Source organism: Barbus barbus, assembly GCF_936440315.1.
Source record: "Barbus barbus genome assembly, chromosome: 35".
Classification (NCBI taxonomy): domain Eukaryota; kingdom Metazoa; phylum Chordata; class Actinopteri; order Cypriniformes; family Cyprinidae; genus Barbus; species Barbus barbus.
The window spans coordinates 12904679-12925926 of NC_136763.1; the positions used below are offsets into that span (position 1 = coordinate 12904679).

General features: G+C 38.6%; 1 protein-coding gene and 1 long non-coding RNA gene across 3 annotated transcripts in view; one reads left to right on the forward strand and one right to left on the reverse strand.

The window, feature by feature from the left end:
• LOC306854641 overlaps positions 1-21248 on the reverse strand; it is an 80794-nt gene that overhangs the window by 34918 nt on the left and 24628 nt on the right. The gene's annotated exons all lie outside the window — the stretch shown is intronic.
• LOC306854638 (transcription factor Sox-12-like) lies at positions 10783-15810 on the forward strand. 2 transcript variants are annotated; one of them, XM_079392818.1, is made up of 2 exons: positions 10783-11038; positions 11387-15810. In XM_079392818.1, exon 2 carries the CDS (start codon positions 11438-11440, stop codon positions 12545-12547), a length of 1110 nt encoding a protein of 369 aa, XP_079248944.1. In that variant the 5' UTR covers positions 10783-11038; positions 11387-11437; the 3' UTR covers positions 12548-15810. The 2 variants fall into 2 exon arrangements, with proteins under 2 accessions (XP_079248944.1, XP_079248945.1); XM_079392819.1 differs by having other exon boundaries at positions 10783-11009; positions 11387-15805.

A 21248-nucleotide genomic window follows, 5' to 3' on the forward strand; every position in this document is an offset into this window, starting at 1 on the left:
ATTCAGAACAGAAACTAATGAAAAGTTCTAAATGGTGAGTTAAGCAAGAGTGCTGTTCCTGAATAAATCAGCGTTTTTGGACAAATCAGTTAATTCAGTTACTTATTAAAGTTGAATGCGTGGATTAAATGATTTGACTTTACTTAAAGCCTTTATGTAATCATGCATTACAAAGGGTTATTAAAGGGTATAATGCTTTATAATCATTCATAATATGCATTGTAATACATTATATCTTGTCTTAAATGATTATTACCAAATTTAAAATGCATAGTGTACCAATGAATTGATAAATGTTATAATGTATTAACTGTGGTCACAATTATTCATGATATTGTACATGTAGATGAAAAGACTTCCAGATTCTAGTAAACTGCTAGAAAATGTCATAATTACAAAGAATCAGCAATTATCACACTGAATTAAACATTTAATTTTGAAGTAGAAAGACTGAAATAGTTCTCTGTAAAAAATACTAAAACTACTAAAATGCTAAAACAGCCATAATTTAGCTTGGTGCATAAATTACATCACCAGGACCCACAACTGGATGTTAGGCAACACATATCGAACCACCATCATCAAAGTTATCCACATGATTTACAGCCTGCAGGATCTCACCAACCCCGGTCCTCTCTCTCCCTGTCCCCGCAGGTTCAAATAAGGTGATCGCTCGCGCTTCTCTATGCTCATCACTCTCAGTCAGAGGTTATCATCTTTACCCCCTTCTACTTACATATAGCCCAGTCTGTGCGTGCTGTCTGTCTACTCCAGATCTATGGCTCCTTTCTGAGAAGTCAGTGTAAGAAAGGCCCCTGAGCCAGGACTGTGTCTTGCATTTAAACGGCTGTAAATTGCCTCTCTTTTTCCCCCGCGACTGCCATTTCCCATGTAATGGTGTCTGATGGGCGAGACTGTGATTTTGCTGTCAGGGCTGTCAAGGATGGAGGCTGGTACTGGATTTTAATGTGCTGAGATACAGATGAACACAGAGGAATTGGAAAATGAAAGGCACCTATCCAGAATAAATGAGAGGAAGGAACTAGGGACTATGTATGTTTCATTTAGATTAGCGTTTAAATATAGCATATTTCCTTTATATGGATCTAATGTACTGTATAACCCCATAAATAAACTAATCTCATCATTTTCATTTAAAAAGAAATGCTGTATTTTACAATTTATGCTCTACTGACAGCATCTGAGACATGATGTTGAATACCAAAAAAAAAAAAAAAAAAAAAAACTTTCCCAAGTTTCGCAACTCGAACCTTCAGCTCTCTCCACAGATTTTCTATGGGATTAAGGTCTGGAGTCTGACTAGGCCACTCTAGGACCTTAATGTGCTTCTTCTAGAGCCACTCCTTTGTTGCCTTGGCTGTGTGTTTTGGGTCATTATCATGCTGGAATTCCCATCCATGACCCATTTTCAATGCCCTGGCTGACTTCAGTGCCCTGGCCCTGCAGTTGTCCTGTCCCCTTAGCAGAAAAACACCCCCAAAGCATAATGTTTGCACCTCCATGTTTGGCGGTGGGGATGGTGTTCTTGGGGTCATAGGCAGCATTCCTCCTCCAAACACGGCAAGTTGAGTTGATGCCAAAGAGCTCGATTTTGGTCTCATCTGACCACAACACTTTCACCCAGTTCTCCTCTGAATCATTCGCAAACTTCAGACGGGCCTGTATATGTGCTTTCTTGAGCAGGGGGACCTTGCAGGCGCTGCAGGATTTCAGTCCTTCACGGCGTAGTGTGTTACCAATTTTTTTCTTGGTGACTATGGTCCCAGCTGGCTTGAAATCATTGACAAGATCCTCCCGTGTAGTTCTATGCTGATTCCTCACCGTCCTCATGATCATTGAGACTCCACAAGGTGAGATCTTGCATGGAGCCCCAGACCGAGGGAGATTGACATTTATTTTGTGTTTCTTCCATTTGCGAATAATCGCACCAACTGCTGTCACCTTCTCACCAAGCTGCTTGGCGATGGTCTTGTAGTTCTACAATCTTATCCCTGACATCCTAGGACAGCTCTTTGGTCTTGGCCATGTTGGAGAGTTTGGAATCTGATTGATTGATTGCTTCTGAGGACAGGTGTCTTTTATACAGGTAACAAGATGAGATTAGGAGCACTCCCTATAGACCCCTTCAATGTTTGTAAACATCGAAAGCCTATAGGTTGGGTGCGCATGCAGCATGGGGTCAGAAAAATGGCCCGGCTAATAATTGTGTCAAGGTCTTTGACACCACAGGACCGGGAACAGTACCATTCTAAAGTTGTTTTAGCTAATGGCGATTGTCTGCCTGATCCTAACAGAATGGGTAGACAACGTTAGCAAGTGGCCAGATATTCACTCGCCCGCCATATACTGCTATCTGATGGACAAGCCGAGTGTTTACACACACGAAAAACTAAGAGCCTACAAATCGCTAGACACCTATAATTACGTAGACTGTGGGCATGTCCAGACGGTTTTATGTAGAGATATAGGCGATGACTTTTGTGTGTTTAAAGCAGAGGTTTTACCGAGCCAGTGCCAAGGGAAAAACACCTCTATCTACCAAGCCTGGGTTGTGATCAACAAGCGGGAAGGCTACATCCATACTGCAAATTGCACCTGCATGGCAGGGTATTTATTTATCATTGGAGTTGGGTGCACGGTAGACTGATTTCCTTGACTTGATGGGTTTATTTCCCTAGAAAACCCTGTTGCACTAATACACTCCATATACACGTCAGTGCGTGATGAGGTCAAAGAAAAAAATTAATAAAAAATACTCGGGCATGTCATTTACATAACACACGGTTAGAACAGGCATACGTAGCAACACATACATAGTAGACTACTTTTAATTATTGATATCAAGTGAGCACTACAAACACAAGCCTCTTTGATAGCTTGCAGCCACAGATGTCGTCTATTGTTTTTTAAACAGATGAGATCCTGCAGAAATCCTGAAAAACTTGACTCCAGAACTGGTGCGAAGTAGGCATTTTTTTCTTGACGAGAAATTCTCTGGTTAACACACAATTCAATGGGATGCAATGAACTTTCTGACCACAGCATGCGCACTGCGAATTTTCCTGTGACGTGAACCGTGAAGGGGTCTATAAAAGATTGCTCCTAATCTCAGCTCATTACCAGAAATCTTGCTGATTGATATTACGCAGATTTTATAACTTGCTTTTTACTGGATTTGTTGTTGTTGTTGTTATTCTGTCTCTCTATTCTGCTATCACATAATTCAATGCTCAGCATTTACACACTGTGCAGACCGGGAACCGTGCTGTGGCTCAGTTGGTTTTTTGGAGAGAGATCAAGAGCGTGACGCAGCACAGGTGCAGAGGGTCCCACAGGGCAGAGAGGCTAATGTTCCCTCACCCCACTTCCATGATCAAAATATCATAATACTATTGGTTCAAGCTGCCTTGCAGGCAGGAAGTAATTGGTACAGGCAGGAAGAGTGTTATCTCCAGTGTTCATTGCATCAGAAGAAAAAGGTTAGCATTTGTCGTAGCTGATGGGAAGGCTGGATGACACTGACACAAACCCAGCTAAACAGAGAAGAAAACTTGTTAACAAAATCACTGGTCTTCTAATGCCATAAACACAACAAATAAAAATATAACTCATAAAGAACTGTACATTGACAGTGCAGTTTATTGCCATTGCAGTTTGCACCCAAGCCATAAGATCTATGTAAAACAGAATTACTGATGATAACATCCATCAATGGTTTCATCAACAATAACAAAAACACAATGAAAATGAGCATTACAATAAAATTAACTAAAACTTTAGACGAAAATGACAAAAAACAAACAAAACAAAAAACATAAGCAATATGTAGAGTGTAATATTTAATCTGTCTGTCTTCTTTTCATTCTAGAAGCTTGAATCTAGAAACTTGTGCAAAAAATGTGCAAGTCATGTAGAGTATATGCTATGGTGGCCGAGACAACTCAACATGCTGCAAATAGAAAAAAAATGCCTGTAAAAAACAAAACAAAAAACAACTTCATCAATTTAACAGCACACATGCTGCAAATGCTCACAACACAACCAAATAAAGAAATGCACTGCAAATAAAAAAAAAAACTCTGCAAATTAAAAAAAACTACTTCATCAATTTGACAACACACGTGCTGCAAATGCTCACAACACAAACAAATAAAGAAACGCACTGCAAACAAAACAAAAAACACCTGCAAAATAAGAAAACAACTTCATCAATTTGACAACACATGCGCTGCAAATGCTCACAACACAACATAAAATTCTTTATTTGGTTGTGTTGTGAGCATTTGCAGCGCGTGTGTTGTCAATCTGATGAAGATGTTTTCTTGATTTGCTGGTGCTTTTTCTATTTGCATGTGTTTTCTGAAGTTGCAGCGCATTGAGCTCTCTCAGCCTTCGTAATATGCTCTAAACACAGCAAGAAATTTTGTCTGCAATCTTCTTCAGACTTATTACTGAGATACTCCAACAGGAAAACTTTATTCTCTACATCTATCTAGAACATAAGTTTCGTTTGAGGCGTAAGAGACTCTTTTATTCCTCGTCAAAGAGTGTATGTGTGACACCCTGAAAGCTTGATCACATGTATTTATATGTATAAATGTTGGATGTGTATGTTTATTCCTTGTAATTGATTATATTAATGTATTTATGCATGTTATATCTATCTATCTTTGCTTATGATTTTCTTTATGATCGCTACAACTAACTTGTTAGATGAAATATCCTAGCGGACAGTTTGGGAGAGACGGTGCGTGGTCCATGGTTGCTATGGTAACGGTGAGCTGTGAGAGACTGTCATTATTAGAGCGGCTCAACTTTGAATAACAACTCAACTTTGTCCGTCTCATTATTTGTCAAATAGATTTAACTGCAGTACTGCCAACTGGACAGTGGGCGTGCTACATATGCCAGGGACCAGGCAGATTTATTAATAAGGCTTGGAAAGAGATGCACTCAAAAGAAAATCTTATTGGCCATGATAAACATTTTTCTCTGTGCTAGTCAAGTGAACCGGTGAGTTACATCAGTTGATAATAATCTGCAAATCCTGTCTAATGCTTTGATTAACTTGTTTCCATTATGTTTACTCCCTGAGAAAATTATATTTGTCTTGAAAATCTATCAAAAGAAGAAAATGGGGCTAAAAACGTATGCACAAAAGATGTGCATACAATGTGCACATGTCTGATGTAGAGAGGTGCCAAAACATGTGGAGGTTCAGTGCCTGAGACCCAGACAGAGGAGGATAACAAATGTCAGGAGTGTTTTGCTCATAATGATAGAGTTGGGAAGTTTGGATAATAGCAGAACAGCATGTACCCTGTTCTGACCTTCACTCCAAAATTCTGTTTTTATGGTTTGCCCTTGTCTGACAATATCAAAGCCAAGATTGTGATTTGTTAAGTGACACTATGTAAACTCTACATATTCATATTCCTTTCACCTAACACCGACATTTTCGACTTGGTTTCTTTTTGTTACCAACTGTCAAAAATGTCCATGGTGAAATGGAGGATTTGGGGGTAGAAGGGATAGTTCACCCATGTCGTTCCAAACCTGTAAGACCTTTGTTCATCTTCGGAAGACAAATTAAGATATTTTAGATGCATTCCAAGAGCTCTAGACAGCAAGGATCCTTACACGATCAAGGCTCAGAAATATAGCAAGGAGATCGTTAAATTAATCAGTGGTTCAAACGTAATGTTATATAGCTATGAGCATACTTTTTGAGTATCACATATTCAGATCAAAACGTAAAGAACGTAAACAGCGTATCCGCGTACGGTGCTGCTGACACAGAACAGCATACGTTGTTTACGTTTGTGATACTATCCAAAATGGCGCTATAGGGTGACGCGGAGGAGACGAATTGTTGAATAAAGTCGTTATTTTTGTTTTCTTTGTGCACAAATAGTATTCTCATAGCTTTATAACATTACGGTTGAACCACTGATGTCACATAGATAATTTTTTACGATCTTCTTGCTACGTATCTGAGCCTTGATCGTGTTAGGATCCTTGCTGTCTATGGGAGGGTCAGAGAGCTCTTGGAATGCATAAAAAAATATCTTAATTTGTGTTCCGAAGATGAACGAAGGTCTTACAGGTTTGGAACGACATAAGGGTGAGTAATTAATGACAGAATTTTCATTTTTGGCTGAACTATCCCTTTGAGTTATCAAAAAAAAAAGAAAAAAAAGTCATCATTGGTGAACAATATCAAAGTATTTAGCTAAGTCTTCTCTGCCATATTTCAGAAATCGTTGAATAAACTTTTTTTGTTTTCTTTGAGCACAAAAAGTACTTCACAAGTACAAAAGTACAAAAAGTAACTTCACAAAATTACGGTTGAACCACTGATGTCACATGGACTGTTTCACTGATGGCCTTACTACCTTTCTGTGCCTTGAACGTGGCAGTTGGTCTTATAGGTTTGGAACGACATGAGGGTGCGTAATTAATGACAGAATTTTCATTTTTGGGTGAACTATGCCTTTAACAATAACACTGGTTGAATACTAAGAAACCCCCTCTCTCATGAATAAGGATACAGTAAGGGTGGGCTATGATGGTTGAGAGTTCGTGGGGGAGACATGATTCTCTAAAGTGCTCAGATGCAACCTTTTAAGGCCCTGGCCTGTCACTACCAATGCACACAGGCCGGGTCCCCTTTATTTATCTCATTCTATCGCCCCACTTAGTCACTGACCCCTCAGGAGATACTTGACCCTCAGAATCTTGGACTGTGATTGGACAGAACATGGGGAGCAGCAGTATCTTCCTGTTGACTTTCCATGTTGAGTGGGTGGACTAATTCTTGTAAAACTCAAAGCAGGATAGCGGTGTACGTCTCCATCGCTGATATCTACACATCAATGTCTGATGTGTAGATGAAACCTGTCTTACTAAGTTTCTAAAGCTACGAGCTGTTGACTGTTTTTATTCACCATCTGGTGATGTAAACACAACATTTTTGCACCACAACGGAACCGCATCAACAACAGTGATTTCATAAAGAGAGTTACTGTCTGAATGCATCACAGATTACGATTACCATTTAATCACATTCTATATAGTAAACCAACTAAAACTACATGAGGAACTTATGTATGCGTTTGATGTATGATATAACAGTTTGATTTGATTTGGGTTTTGGGGCAATCAGGAATATTCATCTTTCTCCTCTGGGGAGATTAGATTTATATACTCCTCACTAATCTGTCATCTCGGTTTGAGTTCAGACCGAGTTTCTTTTCTCAGAAATGAATGGTCGAGGGGGGCAGCGGAGCAGTCTTAAACGGGTCAGGGGTTGTAATCTGGGAGAGTAGGAGTTCACGTTCATTTCTCTTGCTGCTGTCTGACAAAGGCCAAAGGTTACCAGCACAGGAAAAGGAGGAGGGGGTTAGACAGGCTAAAATCTCCAACTTGTGTCTGCCAGTGCAAGCAAGGATGTAATGCATAATCTCTCATGTCCCAAAACAAACACAGACAATAACAAACACACAAACACAAACCCTCTGCAGGACCACCACTGACCATGGAGGAGGATGCTTATGTCAACAGTGTTCAAATAGAGTTGGACCTTACAGACACAAAGTACTCTAAAAAGAGACCAGATCACAGTCAGAGTGAAAGCAGAAACATTCAATGGCACATAAAAATAAATAAATAGTAAATAAACAAATAATAATCAAAAAATAAAAATAATAAAATAAAAAATATGTAATTCAGATGCCCAACATACCAAAAAAAAAAACCAAAAAAAAAAACCAGGGAAGATGTGTATAATTAAGTCTTAACTATAACCTGCCATAACTATAAAAAAGTAATAAATCAAGCCGATCAAAATTTACCATAAATGACTCAATAAATGATTTATGCAAATCTATTCGAACGTCCTCTTTATAAAAAAACAAAAACTGTTACCACAGGAATAAATAATATTTTGAAATATATTTGAATTGAAACTAACGATATTTCAGAATATCACTGTTTTTTGGGGGGTTTTTTAACCATATTTTCAAATTAATGGTAAGCCTTCTTCCAAAAATACTGAAAGATCTTACTGACCCCAAACTTCTAAACTGTAGTATATATTTGTGTGGAATTAATTTTGACTGTTGCTTTTTACATTAAATATCATTTAACAACAATGACAACAATAAACTAATGATATCATTAGTGTAGATTAGTACAAAATTGCAAAGTTCTTCAAGAAATACGCATATGAGAGAAAAGCATTTTATTTCTGCGCAACCATTTTACATGTCACCTGTCACAGCGGCACTTGCCCGAAAACAAAGAATGTAATAGATCGTTATAAGGTGGTCCAGCATATGTCGTCCATGTTCATTCAGCACTGCGGTGGCATCACTGCTCCCTCTTACTCTGAAACTGGAGCATCACTGAGATCAGGCGGTGCCCTCCTCCCTCTGCCCACTAATCCCTGAAAGATGATCTATCTGTGTCCTGCTCTAACACTCGCTTGCTCGGGATGGGTGCAGAAGAGGATGAGGCCCTGTCCTTATCAGCCAGACAGACACCCATCCTGCTCAGGGGGTCCAATCCTCCCTTTTCTGCCTGTTCTGTAATTAGATGATGTGTCTAGGTCTGGCCAGGGATTTGGCCAGGGCCTGAACTAGGTCGGTGGGTGATAGTGTTGTTGTCTTTTTTAACACCCCCGCACCTGCCCTGCTCTCTAGTGTCAGGCTAATGGCAGTTTTATTTGTCAAACGAATATGTCTGACACACCATGACGTGGCCCAGATCATTACGTTAAGTGCTGGAGGACATATAGACACTGTTAAGAGGCTTCAATAGACTGATGTTCACTATGAACTTGACACAATAGGCCATGCAAACATATCTGTAATTGGATTAGATTTTTTGCTGATTCAGAGAACGAGAAAACCTGGCCCGCACACCTATATCAGAATTACATGAGTGCATGACTATATGGGATTATATAATTTGGCAGACAAGATTTTGGACAGTTGCCCATTATATGGAAATACCCAGAGAAATGCAAGCTTGCACTTCAGCCCTCGGGTTCTGACGACCGCCCTTCATTGATTACTAAATGTGTATTACCATTATTGACACTTTAGTGACAGTCTGCTTTAATTAACTGTTTTGGGGCATTTCAGCGTGTATCGATGAAATGGTGTATTGATGGAGTGACACTGACCATATGGATCGGCTGACATATTTCACTGAAGCATTAGTGGCTGTATCTATTCAGATGATGATAGCTCATTCTAATCTCCAGTTTCGTCAAGATGTAATGATGTCATGCCAGGGCAGTTGCAGATGCTTTCAGATCTTCTCATTTAATGCTTAAAGTCTGAAGGCACGCTTATTAGATGTTCTGTATTCCCCATGCTCCTTCATTAACATTTTACATTACAGAAGAAACTGATGTGTGGAGCCACTAGAAAAAGATAGTGCCCACTGCATCAATGTCCAAGATTAAGAAAAATATAGATTGCAGCTAATTTATCTCTTTGTCCATATGCGTTCAGCCATTAATCCACCACAAGCATCTACTCCATGATGTTTTAGTGATGATACATGTTTATTTTCATGTAATATAAAAGGGCGGCTTCGTAAAATACTTGAGTTGCATGTCCTGCAGTGAAACATTCTATATTCTATTGTAACATTTACATTTACTCATTTGGCAGACGCTTTTATCCAAAGCGACTACAGTTGAGGAAAACAACAAGCCATTCATCATAAATGGCAATTAACACGAGAAGTGCCCATTATACATTATATTTTCAGTCATCTTTTAAAACAATAAAAGCTAGGACAGGAAGATATTAAGGGAAGATAAGAGCATTGTTTTATGTTTTGTTTTTAGGAGGAGCCATTTAGATGCTCACAGAAGAAATTAGTTTTCAGTTTTTCTTAAGAAACAAGAATTGTAAGAGTTGTTTCCAACTAGACATACAATGATATTACAATTCTTAATAATTTTCATATTATAGGTAATAACCAATAAATGGCCAATATTAAAATGATCTATGATTATGTCTAAATAAATGAAAATAAACACTAAAAACTAAAGTCAATGGTTTTCAAAGAGTATAATGAAGAGTATAAAATTTGATATTTATTTTGCTTATTGGATATTTATTAATTTGCTATTTAAGTGTCAAAGAAAATATCCAAATAAATTAGGGAAATAAGCACACATAAAAAAAAAATCAATATTGGTTGCTACACAGTATATTTAAATCACACAAAAAAAGATTTCTTAAAAATGTCTACAATGTTTAATTAAATGGAAAAAATATGTGAAAATAATTTAAAATACACAGTTTTTCTTACACGCCTTCAAAAACATTTAACAAAAAATCTTCATATTGATAAAAAAAAAAACACTACATCAAACACCTAAAAATATACATATAATATACATTGAATACATGCTTGCAAGTGTGCTGGTTTCAGTTTTGAAAATGGAGAATTACATTACACAAACTCATGAATACCATGTTTCTACATGTGCCAGACTGCCTTGAAGGTCTTGTCCTAATTTAAGTTTTTGCTTGTAGCATTTAACACCTCCTCCGTTAGCATCTCTCTCTCTCTCTCTCTCTTTCCATCCGCTGTAGCTGTGCCTCACTGCATGGAAACTTTCACCCCCCCCCCATCCTTGACACTAACACACCCACACGCACATAAACACACACACCACGACTGCGAGCGGTGGGTGGAAGGGGAGGAGACTGTGTCTGGTAAGGCTGAGCTTGAGCTGTTTACAGTGTGGGTTTATAAAACAGCAGACGAGGGGAGGGGGGGCGTCCCTACAAAGAGTGAGCAGGGAGGAGAAACGGCAGACGAGGATAGGGAGAGTGACTGAGAGGATAGAGAGCATCTGAGAGAGAGGGTTCGCATGCAGGACGGAGTGATTAAACAGCAGGCAGACATTGGACAGCCTTTTTTCGAGATGCTTGTGTGAGGAGAACAAGTGATTGTGCCTAGTAAGCAAGAAGCTTTCTTTGTTTTTATTGTAAGTACTAAATTGTATTTTTTAATAATTGTTTTTTTAATATATATTTTTCATAAATATAATTAAATGTGAGTATTTTAGTAATATTTTTTAAAAACTAATGTACATATCTATCTATCTATCTATCTATCTATCTATCTATCTATCTATCTATCTATCTATCTATCTGTGTTTAAATGACTACATTTAAAGACTTATGTTCTTATCCATTGGAAAGATTACATTCTATCCATTTAAAACAAACACTGCATTTTGGAAACAGTTGTCTTTGGAAAAAACGAAAGTTTGTATTTAACAGATTAATAAGTTTATAAGAGGTCACTGAAGACATGTCTGTATTTATTTCAGGATAAAGGCAGGAATTGATGAGCTACTGCATCTTAGAGTGTCTCGTCATGGATGACTCTAGGGAACCTACTGAATAGATCTCAGTGCTGCATCATGGTTCAGCAAAGGACCCACAAATACTCATCAGTCATGGATGGCAATTCTACCAGAGAGGTCTTTGTGGGATTGGCGGCAGAGGACGATGCTGAGGTGTTTGGACATGTACCTTCTAACAAAGACCCCAACTGGTGCAAAACTCCAACTGGGCACATCAAGAGACCAATGAACGCTTTCATGGTCTGGTCCCAGATTGAGAGACGGAAGATCATGGAGCAGTGGCCTGACATGCACAATGCTGAGATTTCAAAGCGCCTCGGAAAGCGCTGGAAACTACTGCCTGATTATGAGAAGATACCCTTCATCAAAGAGGCTGAAAGGTTGCGTCTAAAGCACATGGCTGACTATCCTGACTACAAGTACCGGCCCAGGAAGAAGAGCAAGAGCTCAACCCCTGTGAAACTTGGAGAGAAGTTGCCTATGAAAATCAGCAAGCCCCATTCAGGAAGATCTACTGGGCTGTCATGCAAAGGGATAAAGATCAAACCCACTTCTACCAAGCCTAAAATGAACTTTGCTGGCAATAAATATAAGAGCTACAGCGAGAGCATGAGCGATGATGACATGATGGATGTAAACTTAGAAAGTCCAGTGACTCTGCAAGACGATCACAACCCGTCAGGTCACTTTGTCCTTCACCAGCAGGCTACCATTCCCTCTGAGGACCAGAAACCAGTTCCTGAGCTCAGAGTGAAAGTGCCCATCTCTCAGACCAGCAGCATCCAGAGTGTCTCCTCGGACAATGAGTGCCAAGCTCTCCCAGAGTCCACCATGAGCGAACCACAAGGGTCGACATCTGGAAGATCCTCCACACCAACCTCAACCAGCTCCTCCTCTTTAGTGTCGTCAGCATGTTCGGATGAGGAACTGGATGAGGAACTCTTGCATATCATTTCAAACAGTATGCCTATGGACTGCTCCACTCTGGACAAAGACTTCGAAGCGTTTAATGCTATCTCAGGATCCCATTTTGACTTCCCAGATTACTGCACTCCAGAGGTGAATGAAATGATTTCTGGGGACTTGCTCGTTCCCAGTATCTCAGACCTAGTGTTCACCTACTAAAGTCGAGTCCTCTGTAAAGTGGCCAGGCCTGCATAGCTGGCAATTTGAAAATATTTTGTTCATGTTGTACTTGGACAATTCCATTTTCCATGTGTTTATTTTTCTCAATGAATTCCGTAAGTGCTACTGCTTTCCTTTCCAAGCATGTCACATCTTGTTGGTTTAGGTAACAGACACAGAGGGCTTTGCAGAGCTGTTCAGGACAGTAAGACATTCAGATTTTGAGTGTTATTTTTAGACACATGAAAATAATTTTCACCAGCTGTCTCGATAAATGTCTTAAACTAACTGCTAATGTCTCCAAGTATCTGAAGGGAAGCAGTTAGAGGCAACGATTCATATCTATTTACCCTAAAATGAAAATTCTGTCATTATTTGCTCGCCTACATGACTTACTTTATTCACAAAACACAAAAGAAGGTACATTGAAGAATGTGCCAGCTGTTTTGTCCATACATCAAACAGATTTTTCAAAATTATCTTCTTAGAATGTCATGAGGGTGAGGAAATGACAAAATTTTTTGGGTGAATAAGCCCTTTATTATGCAGCACTGTCATTTTCATGACTGCTCATAATGTAAACACTTAATCCAGATTCAGTCAAATATGATTTCCCCCGTAAGTTTCAATGTGCATAAATATTGAGGTCTGCAGACAGTGCATTAATATTCTAAAGCACTGAAGTAAAAATTATGAAATGGAAAAGATGAGGGAAACCATTTATAAAAACCTGCAGCACTTGCTGTACAGCATCAGTAGCTTTGCAGACAAAATCACTGCTGACACATACACTGTAAAAAAAAAAATCCATAACATTTACAGTAAAAAACTGGCAGCTGTGTAAAAAAATACAGTCACAACATTTTAGGTTTTATGGTTTTAACTTAAATGTACAGTTAAATACCGTAATTTCATTAACTGATATAATGTAAATATATCAACCTAATGAAGTACTGAAATCAATCTGTTTTGTACCTTCGAAATATACTGATAACCACCAAATGCAGGTGGTGATGAGAAAGTCACATGATGAACCAAAGCCCATCACAAGCAGCTTTTAAATAATAACATCATTCACGCAAACACTAAACACCATCATGGTGAGACTCATTAAACTGAAATTTGCAATAAACATTAATTTAACAACATTAGATGTAACATACAACCCTAATAAACATAACTGATAAGAAACACCTAAGAAACAGTTATTTCAAAGAAAAAACATAAAATTCAAACAAAACTTGAAATGCAACGCAGGGAATTCTGGGAACGTTAGTTTACGTTTTTTCCCTGTAAATTTTACAGAAACTTACCGTTAACCAATTAATAGGTTTTTACTGTAGCATTTTCACAGTTTTTTACCGTTAAAATCATGGTAATTTTTTACAGTGTAATTCATATCATATTCTTTAATAAGGCAATAACACTTTCATCACCTTGCCATTGCTGCAGAAGTTTAGACACACATGTGATTTAAAGGCAGCTCTGCATTGGCCCTGCGTGCAGGTGTGTATCTGTGTGTATGTGTGCCTGAACTGTGGACAAAAGGGGGTTAAGGTTCGGGTTTGGGGGGGTTGGGATTGGTTCTTTCAGGGAGCTGTGCATCTGTCCATGCAGGCAGCAGCTTTTATGCAGGGGTCGGACTCTGCGCTTACTGAGCGTCTGCCGGGGTGGGGAGGCGTGCGGGGGGGGGCTCCCGCACTGGTTTGCTGAAATGCATGTCATGTCTGCAGTCTGGCTGCAGCTGCCCCGATCAGGGCGAGAAATCTGTGTCTGCCAGCTGGCCCCCATTGACTCTCTCAGGGATCGTTTGTCTAGGTCCTAGTGCCTCCTGTAGGTAATTCATCTGTGATGATCTGTGTGTGTGTGTGTGTGAGCGTCTCTTTCTCTCCCGGAGAAACCATCCGAAGCCAACCGAAGTGACAGAATGCCCCGATTTCTCAAAACAGGATCTGTCCTGTTTTTTTTTTGTTTTACCCACATGCTCTTATTAATTTCAGTTCAGTTGACACCCGGGAGACCAGCATTATTTTCCTCCCACCAACAGTTGTCAGAAAAGGGACAACAAACCCTGCAGTTCATATCTTACATAAACTGTTAATCCTCGTCAATTCGCAACATCCTGTGAAGAAGCAGCGGCATGCTGTGCAAAGCAAAGCAACACAAAAGAAAAGGGACCTGCTGTGTATTTGCTCTTGGTTTAACCTCAATGTTTGGACTGCATAATGACCACTTTTGTCACACTGACCGTTAACAGTCTCCATTGTGTTGTGTTTCCTTATTGTAGGAAAGAGTTGACTGAATTAGTTCTGTACGATCAGTATTTTTTCTAATCCATGATAGTTTGCAAAAATCGTAGTTTTTCCAAGTGGTTTTTAGAATGATGCCACACTCGGTGGTCAAACTACACATGTAATTCAGGTATCTGTGTTTGAAGTGAAAAGGGAAATGGCGTTAAACACGAGGACCGATAGGAAAGATGGATGTGGTTTGTGATACGAGGCCTTCATTCATAAAACATAAAAATATGAGGATTTTCAACATGTAAAAACATTGCCTCAACATATATGTATAGCGCAGAAAGATTTAGTGCTTTAAAACTGAAATGTTGGCATTTTAAATGCTAAAAATTGTAGAAACTGTAGTAATAACGCAAGTTACTGGAAACATTTGTTTCATTATAAGTGAGACAATGGATGGAATTAATTTCATAATACGGTTATTTGTATTATGAAAAACCAAAATCAAGTTTGCATGTGTTATAAATAAGGACTTGTGAATAGGTAAACAAAAGGCTTGGGCCTTCAACAATCATCAGGGAAATGATTTCAGGAATCGACATGTTCACTATTTTAGCAGATTCTGTGCAACTGAAATTGTGAAACGGCTCACCGAACCCGAAGTTCACACACAGGAACGAGTCTTTGCATTAAGGTGTATGTCAATCAAATCGGTCTCCATACACTCTAGAAATGTATCAGGTCACAAACTGAACCAATACACCAAACACCAGCAGTCAATTAAATGGACTCAGGACTAAAACCATCAGCCCACTGTGGATCTCCTTTGATTCAGCCATTACTAAGATGCACTCCGTTTGGCCATTGTATGTCATTGTAGATGATCTGCAAAAGAACTGTATGTAGCATCAAAGGTCAAACTGCAAAGTTGTACCTTTTTAAATATTAAATATTTTAAAATGCCACAACACTTTTGGGTGCATTTTTCAATTGTAAATAAAACATCTTTTTAAATGTGTCTTAAAAATTGAGATTTTGCATTTACAATTTGCCAGTGTATATTTTTTTTATTTTCTAATTGTTTGTTTTTATTTCATGGACTTATAATTCTGACAATCATTTATTTATTTGATATTTTACTAAGAGTGCCAGAAAATAGAAACGACACATCACAGATGGGCTCAGGCAAATTAGTGTCAAAGTGATAAATGCAGAAAGCTGTATATAACTGAAGCAGTGTAAAAATACCCATCTGGTCGACACCTCCTACTTCTGGGCTGGCGATTAATGAACAGCATTCTGTGGGATAGAAAACCAAGGACAATGCTAATTTCACACAGGCCAGACTCTGCTTTGCTAAACCTGTCATATGCGAAGCATGAGATTCCTCATTTCCATGTCTGTCGGAAAGCTGCTGCCAAAATCGGTGATTGCCACTAAAGGAGTCTTATTGCAGAAAATGGACCAGTCTTCCCTTTTAGAACTGAAGAAGCAACAGACCAACACAGTGGTTTGTACAAACGCAACAAAACCAAGCCCCTAACCTAATACTTGCCAAAGCAACACTGTTTTTAGGCTCAAAACTCATTTATAAATCTCAGCATAGTGCTGTTTCAGCTACTACAGACTGTACTGTTAGGTAAGAAATCTTATGCTGGATTCCCTATGATCGGCTTTGAATGTGACAGATATAAAATGCTTGTGAAACATACAACATTAGGAGTCATCAGCTAAAGCATTCTTCAGAATCAATAAGTGGTCAAACCATGACCATGTTGCCTCAAATGCATTGTTTTACAATTTTTCATAGATGTCCAACTCTCTGATATTTTTCAGGGAAAATAATATACGGTTGCTATTTTCCACTAGTTTTATTATTAGTATTATTATTCCAAATGCAATCAAAAGTTGACTTCTGAATGAATGAACTGAAACTGAAGTTTAATCCACATTATGTGTTGTTTGAAATTTTGCGGTCTGGGACAAGGTGAGGGTGAGTAGATAATGAGCTGAACTGTTTCTTTAGAAACTGTTAGGGAATGATTTTTCTGCACAACTTTCTTTAGGCTTGTGCGTAACAGATTGTGATGTTTTTTTCAGTCATTTGTTCTCCTCACAGCACTGCAATAAAAAGGAAAAATGACTACAACTTTGTGCACAAAAGCTTACAATGGACAGGAGTCTTTTACATGTTAGCTCAACAGAATTTCAGACAATTAGCATTGCTTAATTCATGTGTATGTCTGCTTCCGTAGTGTGCTAATAGTATCTTTGTACATCATAGCAGGTATACTGAACACAAATAGAAATGAAAGCACTTTTGTGTACATGATGATGGTAGCAGCGCAGTTTGTCGTTTTGATGGACTTATCAGTGTAATGTCACCCTCATCAATAAACTGCTTTATTGATGACACATGACCTTTCTGTTTGTCTGCGTGAGTGTGAGTTTAAAGAGCTTACGGAGGAAATGAAATGCATGCATGTCAGCACAATTACATATATGCACATAAAGCTATTTATATGAATTAAATTGGATTAAGCATGCGTGGCATACACAAGCTGTCCATATGTAGATATAAGTTTTCTAACACGCATTTGACATAGACCCGTCATGTGTGTCTGTTTAACGCTGCGGGTTTCTCCCACTCTGTCTCTGACGTGAGTTTCAGAAAGGATGCAGATGTTCTTGTGGTCGAAGCGCACAGGCATGAAAGGTTGCAGCAGTCATGTAAGTGACAGCATGTTACATGCAAACACCCCATGTGACATATGAAAACGCTTTAGCACTAACAACAAACACAAGGCAAAACTCGACAGAAAATGAAGTGTGTGAATTTAAATATCATTATTGCTGTCAATCAAAAAGACACTGTTCTCAAATTTATTCATTAAGGAACCATGATAATTTACAATTTTTAAAGTTCATTTTTACATATATGTTGAAATACCTTGGAACGAGGGCCATGAATATATCCATGTGATGCTCCCTCCTAACTGTATATAAGAACCACATGGCTGCTCAAGCCAAAGGGGACACTTAACTCATCATGACCACCGATTATGGCATTTTCCCCTTCTGTGCCCTGTCTGAAAACCATCACAGCATGTCTGCAGAGGGTCATACAAATACACAGTATACCAGCCACACAATACACTGTGTAATATTAGGTGACAACAAATAACATATTCACAAGTGATCCTTTCTTCATAGAAATGCAGAATAAACAAATCTGTGTACAGTATGTTATGATCCCAAATATAATGCCCTACATGATTATGATAGATGACTATCTTGGTATATGCTTTTATATGTACTTATGCGCCACCAAACAAGTCAAACATATGCAAAAAATGTTTAGCGGTCGTCCGCTGTTATGAAGCACTGTGAATGACACAATAGTTAGTGTTCCTATATGCTCTCAATCCACTTACATATGCTGTATGCATATTTCGCAATCAACAATCAAAAATTTTCTCCATCATTTTTAATTCGACCGCTATTCGTTTCGTACAGTTTTTTTCTTCTTCAGATCTTCAAATACCTTTTTTTGCTTAAAATCAGTTTGTAATGTTGTAATTCATCTTGTTGCTGGTTGGCTTGGTTCATGGCCTATAACTATTAAACAAAGACTTTTTTTTTTTAATTTCAGAACCAAGGCTCTTGAAACAGTGGATGGGCTGTTGCACTATATTAAAATTCTGACAGATGATATTGAGTCTAAATTGTAAATCTATTAAAAAACTGTCTAAATAAATGGAAAAAGTTGTGTTTTTAAGTTTGAAGCATTAGATGTGAAAGGTCAAAGAAATTTAAAAAATAGCAAAACAAGCATGCACAGTTAAATATTCAGCATCAACAAATATAATAATAAAAAAAAGCTATATAAAAAAATAAAACTCTATAATATGGGTCAGTAACAAATATGATACCAATTTGGGGTGTAACGGTACAAATATTCGTACAGAAAATTTTCGGTACAGGATTTCAGTTCAGTACACGTGTACCGATACTACCGAACAAATACAGCATTGTTTTAACCACTGCACGAGTGATACTTCATTGGAAACTTCCAGTTTTATTTATTGTTACTTTTGATAAGAAACAAAGTCTCATCTTTCATATTATGTCCATTATTCAGGAAATTCAAACTATAAAATGTCGTTTTGACGCTGTATAAACACTGTATAAACACCTCAGTTCAAACGGCAACACGGGAGCGTAAGCGCGATCATACCTTTCTCTTTACTACTAGGTATAACGTGAAATAAACATGAATGAGCATCTCATGCTTCATGTAATCACTCAATCAGTGTTTCAAAAACGTCAAAACAATGTCACAAAGCATTTAATTTACCTCAGGCAAGTCATCAGCGTCTACAGTTCTTTAGTTCACTAAAGAAATTAAGTCTAGAGAAGAGCATTTCATGAAATATTAGACTATATAGCAGGGTTCACCAAGTTCGGTCCTGGAGGGCCGGAGTCTTGCAGAGTTTAGCTCTAATCTTTATCAAACACACATGAAGCAGCTAATCAAGGTCTTACTAGGCATACTTGAAACTTCCAGGCAGGTGTGTTGAGGCAAGTTGGAGCTAAACTCTGCAGGACACCGGTCCTCCAGGATCAAGTTTGATGACCCCTGCTATATAGGCCACTCATTATATTTTACTTCACCTGTCAGTGGTCTTAGTTATTTAATGTGTGTTTAAATAAATTTGTTATGAAACAAGTTATGACAGCCACTGTGTAAAGGAATATATTTCAACAACAAATAAAATGTTTATATTTTAGAAGTTAATTTTAAAAACTGCATTTTGTGAAATTTACGTTTGCATACAATTTTTTATGTTGAGTGTTGATTATTATATTTTAAGATAAATAGTAATTAAATTTACACTAAATTGAGGAGGTTTGAGCACAGGTGTGGCACCCCCAGAGCAAATAGAGAATAAGTGCCTTTCCCAAGGGCTCAGTGGAGGTACTAAAATGTGCCAAGGGCAGAATTCAAGATGGGATCTTCCTCTGTATCTAACCACTAGCCGTCTACTTCCCTTGTGGCAACACTATGGGAACAAATACAATTGTGAATACTGTATAACAGTTTTACAGTTTCACAGCTTTAAACAGCTTAAATCAACTCTGCCTGCACATTTTCCCCGGTGCATGTTTGATAGATGCCCTGGCCTTGATTCCCCATCACCAATAAGCTACCCTCCTGTGAGTAATGCCACACCTGAGAGGATTAGCAGGATTACAGGCAACGGCTTTCACACAGGATTTGAGGCATCCTTCCAATAGTATAAAGTAATTCAAACCCGATCGGCCCTAAAAAGTAATGCTCCCCGAGCAAAAAAGTATTTATAAGGCTATTATTTTCCAAATACAACATGCCAGGTTGGCCCACAATGTCTCACTTTAATTTTAAGGCCTGCTGAGAGAGCACACCATTTATCCCCCCACCTCCCCTCGTCTGGTGCATTGTATTGGCAGACTAGTTCATCTACGCGACTCTGTGATAGATGCCCACAAAATCAGTGTCCAGTAAAAGCCAAGCTTCATCTGTGGAACAACTTATTGAATTTCCCTAGGTGCTTGGCTAAGCAGATGGGTGTTTTACAGTGTGACTCTTATATTTCACTGCAACCCACTTTCCAGTGACCAGTACGAGTGAACTTGCCAATAATGGTGCGCATTTGAACTACTTTTCTGAGGATTGGAGAGTGAAATGTGCTGTTCTGTTCTTTCTGATTTATTTACCATTCTCTTACACAGGCTGCAGATGTGAGAATTAGCCCCATGCTACACTGCTGCGTCAGTCCGGTGTTGTCCATACTTGGATCAATTAGAGCTTACTAATTGCTGTACCTCCAATTATGCAGTGATAAGCAGGAGATGGAATGATTACAGGCTGTTTCAAGAAGGTGAGTGGAAACCAAATATCTGAATGACTATCTAGGGGTGATTGGGGGCAGACTGAGAGGCAAAAAAAAAAAAAAGCATGTTAGGCTTGGCTGACTTGGTTGTGTGAAGTTTCGGATGGGATGAAAAGACCCAGTCTTTCTTGTGTTGCATTATGCTATTTCTCTGACCTGCTTCTGCCTTCGCTGTTGGAGATACGACAGAGTCAGTCCTACTTGAGTGAGTCAGCATCAACATGCACGGATTTAGCAGACCAGAAGCATTATGCACTACTTAACATGTCTCTGGGTCTAAAAAATTAGTATTTCCTACTCATTTTCTTATTAAAGGTCTAAAAAGATGCGTCCAAATGAAACATAACAAACCAGAGATGAAAATGTGAGTAAATTGGTCTGAAATCAGCTCTCCACAGAGGGTCATCATATGTCCCCTCTTAAGTAGGGATTTGAGGGGCCATAGGGACATGCAGATGGACAGATCTGGACTGCTTGTCCCCTCCAGCCATGTCTCCAGACAGTTGGACAGAGAACGGTGTGGCACAG